Source organism: Limulus polyphemus, unplaced genomic scaffold (assembly GCF_000517525.1).
Source record: "Limulus polyphemus unplaced genomic scaffold, Limulus_polyphemus-2.1.2 Scaffold3026, whole genome shotgun sequence".
Taxonomy (NCBI): Eukaryota; Metazoa; Arthropoda; class Merostomata; order Xiphosura; family Limulidae; genus Limulus; species Limulus polyphemus.
In genome coordinates this window covers 77,058-81,526 of record NW_013668636.1, presented here as the reverse complement: position 1 = coordinate 81,526, position 4,469 = coordinate 77,058, and the positions used below count along the sequence as shown (strand labels likewise).

Below are 4,469 nucleotides of genomic sequence, written 5' to 3'. Positions count from 1 at the left end.
CGTAACTTAAATTAGCATGGTCTTATTGTGATGTCACATCCCACAAATATTACTTGTAAATATTGTTACGACAGCGGAAGTCACGTGGCGCTGGGAGCATGCGCGCTGGAATTTCTCGAATGATCATGATATTGCCCGGCAGCCCTAGTGTGTTCGAGATGCCCCCTTTTTTAGTATATAAGCCTAGCAAAGAAAACCAGCGTGGGATAGATAATTAAAGAAGCGAACAGTAGTGACGGTAGATAAAGTGTGTGAATCGCTGTGATTTATAGCGTGTATTATAAAAGTTGTTAAGTTTAAAGTGACGAGAAAACGTATTGACTGTTGTATCGAGAAAGAATAAACTAGTTTTAATCAAGAAGGGACTAGTATCGCTGAAGTTCCTCCGAAAGAATTTATACCGGAAATTAACAAACAAGCAGATATGCAACAATATCATGCTCCACCAAATAATGTGTTATACATCCTATAACTGGTCTTTACTATATTTTTCAGTATATATCAAGTCGATCAGATAACAAAAATATTAACTTTCGATTTTTATTTAACAGAAATAGATTAAAAATAAAAAAGAGTAGCGGATCCATAAACTTTTAATGAAAGCCTTTAGTCTACAAATGAAATAAATTTATCTTGATAATTGATAAACATTTTAATTTAGTGAATAAACCTAATGATCCGGGGCAGATTGGCATTAAAAGGCCAGCCCGAGTAGTATAACATGCTACATACTGGCTAAACAAATTGTTTTTTTTTTTGTTTTTAATTATGCACAAAGCTATCTGTGCTCTGCCCACCACGGGTATCGAAACCCGGTTTCTAGCGTTGTAAGTCCGCAGACATACCGCTGTGCCACTGGGGGCCAGGCTAAACAAATAAAATTTAAAGTATATTTTTAAGAATGCGTGAAATGTAATTGCCCGATATCCCGGTGGGCCAATCCGCATCTGCTAATAATATAATAAATATTTTCCTCTAATGAGTAATTATAATTACAATCAATGTAAACGTAACCGGAACTATTAGGCCAGAAACGAAAGAAGAGAGAAAGGTTTCCAATTTTATGTGTCTAAATACAGTTGCGCTGCAGACTCAGAGTAATACTCTCTTCTTCCAAGAGTAACTGCTTAGTTCAGCAGGTTCTTTTTATACCCGTACTTTTCAGCAATACAAACAACATTAGGTAGATTTCTGGTATTTCCGTTAAGCATTAAACTAAGGAGATTTCTAAATAAATGTTCTTTCTCCATTGCCAACTGTTCTTTGGAACTCGTATCCTGACTCATCCAGAAGCCTTTTTGAAAGTAGACTCTTCGTTTTATATACACGAAACATATAAAAAGAAAATATTAACACAAATTAAGTTGAAAGGCCACTTACTTTATCTTACTGTTCAATGACAATTGTGGTCAGTTAAGAGTTGGATGGAAGTTTGCAGCCCCCGTGGTTCCACATGTTACGCTGTCACGTGGTAAGTTAAAAGTTTGGGGGAGGTTTACAGCCCACATAGCTCCACATCTTTACTGTTTTTTTTTTGGGGGGGGGTATGTTGTCAGCCTTGCTACGTGGTCAGTTAAAAGCCTGAGGGAGGTTTATGCCCCCCCCCCGGTGTTATCAATTTCGGATAAATCTTTGTTTCAGATATTCTAAAAACAGCTCGTTGAAACATCTACTAAAACGTTTAGGGGTTTATGTATCAAGTTGTAACTATACAAAGTTAACTTATTTTTAAAATATTACCGAGATTAGATTAGATTATTCACAAACTAAAAATAAAACTAACTTAGTACCGGCTTTAGACTCTATTTGTTATACAATAAGTAAAGTACAGAAAAATATCAAACGAACAGTATTTTATTTTTAATTATTGGGTAGTGTCGTAAAGTAATTTATTTTGAAGTATTGATACAATAAACGTCTTTAGAAGAGTAATCACCACAAAAACATTATTAGAAATTGTAAATAAGACTGTTTACTTACTCGTCGTGAGGCTCGTCTGCAGCTGTAACAGGAAAAAAAAGGACAATTACTATCTTTATTTCATTTCCAGAAAAGTACCATTTGTCACTCCTAGTAGAATAGCTCGTTCTAATTAATTGAGATGCAGTATTTAGAAATTAGTAAAAAAACCAGTGCACAAAGATTCATTCAAAGACTAAATGTTTTTCAAGTAAATGTACGTTAAGAAATGATAATTAGGTTTAGCATTTCAGTTAAAAAATTAAGTTTTGTAATTTTTAACAAGAAGCAACAGTATGTTTTGGAATCAGAACACAAAGTATAAGGCTTGTAATTGTTAATAATAAGAGTAAATACTGGGCAACAATATGTCTCTCATTTTCATTAAACACAGTTATAAAACTTATGGTTTTTAATTGTTTACTTAGTAGAAGTAACAGTGCATTTTTGGAATTTGAACACAAAAATTTAAGTCAAGAAGAAATTTGGTGGAAAGAAACAATATGCATTTGATATATGAACACATAGTTAAACAATTTAGGGTTTGTAATTGTTAACAGAAAGACTTAATATGAATGTTGTTGAAATGTGTTTGTTTGTTTTTGAATTTCGCGCAAAGCTACACGAGAGCTATCTGCGCTAGCCGTCCTTAATCTAGCAGTGTAAGACTAGATGGAAGGCAGCTAGTCATCACCACCCACCGCCAACTTTTGGGCTACACTTTTACCACTTTTTAGTGAGATTGATCGTCACATTATAACGCCCACCACGGCTGAAAGAGCGAGCATGTTTGGTGGGACTGGGATTCGAACTCACCCAACCACCTGGCCATGCCGAGCCGTTGAAATGTGAATAAATAATTATACAATTTAAGGTTTGTATTTATTAATAATAAGACTTAATATCAAGCAACAATAATTGTTTTTATAATTTAAAATGGTTAACAAATAGACTTAATAAAATAAACAATATGTATTTGATATATATGAAGAGATAGTTATAAAATTTAAGATATTCAATTGTTAACAGACAGCAACATACAACCTTGTAATTTGAACAGGTAGTTATGAAACTTAAGTTTTGTAATTATTAACAAATGTTTATAAAATTTAATGTATGTAATTGTTAACAGAAAGATTTAATGAGAGGCAATATTTCCAAAGGGCATCATTACTTTGAGTACAAAGCAAGCTATAACCTTCAAAGAAACTCTAACAAATTTGACGTGTTTGCTTTTCATTATATTTGTTGTCTATCAAATGGCGCATGTAAACCATATTTAACCGGTCTTGTGCGCCACGAACTTATACATTAGCTAATCTTTCAACGTTATTTACTTATTTTTTTGCCAGTGTTTTACGTATCTTATGTGCGCATCAGTTAAATATGTCACCACTTGGTGCGCAAGCAGTAACAGTGAAATAAATTTATATATTCTTGTATTTCGTTTAATCGGTGAGATTGTTAAAAGTTTTTTGCTTATACACCGCCACAAAAATCAAGCCATTATTTATCGCACTGATGGTAAAAATTACAGTTTGAATCCCATTAATCAGGAGACTCGTGTAGCCTCGAACAAGTTATAGCTCATGCAGTTCGGAAATTTTGTGTAATAAAATTCAGGTTAAATAAATACAAAACAGACGACGCCAGACGTAGCACTTTCATTTGTGTTTACTCTGGCAAGCTCTCGCTCAACTGCACTTCATCGGTCGCTTTTAGACATCTGGTGGATAAAGATAGCAATCACCGATTTAATTATTACCTCTCTCTTGAAAGTTCTCCATTAGCTCAGTGGTAAATCTGAGGGCTCACACCTCCAAAAACGAGTTTCGATACTCAGCAAAGATCGCCCATCGTGTAGATTTGTGCTCAACGATAAACAAACCCTATTGAAATTCCATCGTTTTAAGAAATCTTACTGCTTTTTGTCTTCATTTAAATGACGGAAACTTTTAGTAGTTTTGAAAATGTGCATTCGTGTTTCTGTTTGTTTGTTTTTTTTTACTGCATAAAATTCTGCTTGAAAGAATTAAAAACATATTGTGATATGAAAAAGAAGTAACTATTTTATTCATTTCATGGCTAAAGAAAGTTTTCCTGTTTCTTGGACAGATTTCTGTCATAAATTACATGCTTTGATACGATGTGTTTCATTGCATTTGGAAGAAAACTTTCTTGGCTATCTTTACATGATATCATCTAGATATAGTATTTAAAATCTATTTTTATCTCAGGTCTACTTCTAACACTAATTTAGCTGTCTGATAGCAAGGTACGGAAATATAAATAACGAGTTACCCTGTAAAAGTATTTCGTTCGAAAGAAATCAAGAAAATAGAAAATATAGAAAGTAAAAGTAGATTTTTTTCATTTGTACAAAAAGAGCATTGAACAAATGACTAATGAATATCAAATTTAAAAAATCTTACTTGTTATTTTCAAATTTCTTATTTATGGAACACAATAGATTATTTATTGTATGGAACATAACAGGTTACTTATTGTAT

The 4,469-nt window shown here is 33.0% G+C and overlaps 1 protein-coding gene across 1 annotated transcript in view; it reads right to left on the bottom strand.

Annotated features, from left to right (window-relative positions):
- LOC106468496 (disorganized muscle protein 1-like) overlaps window positions 1-4,469 on the bottom strand; it is a 35,156-nt gene that overhangs the window by 28,075 nt on the left and 2,612 nt on the right. The window contains exon 2 of the mRNA XM_022396832.1: window positions 1,981-2,002. Coding sequence (XP_022252540.1) covers window positions 1,981-2,002 — 22 coding nt within the window. The remainder of the gene's footprint in view (window positions 1-1,980; window positions 2,003-4,469) is intronic.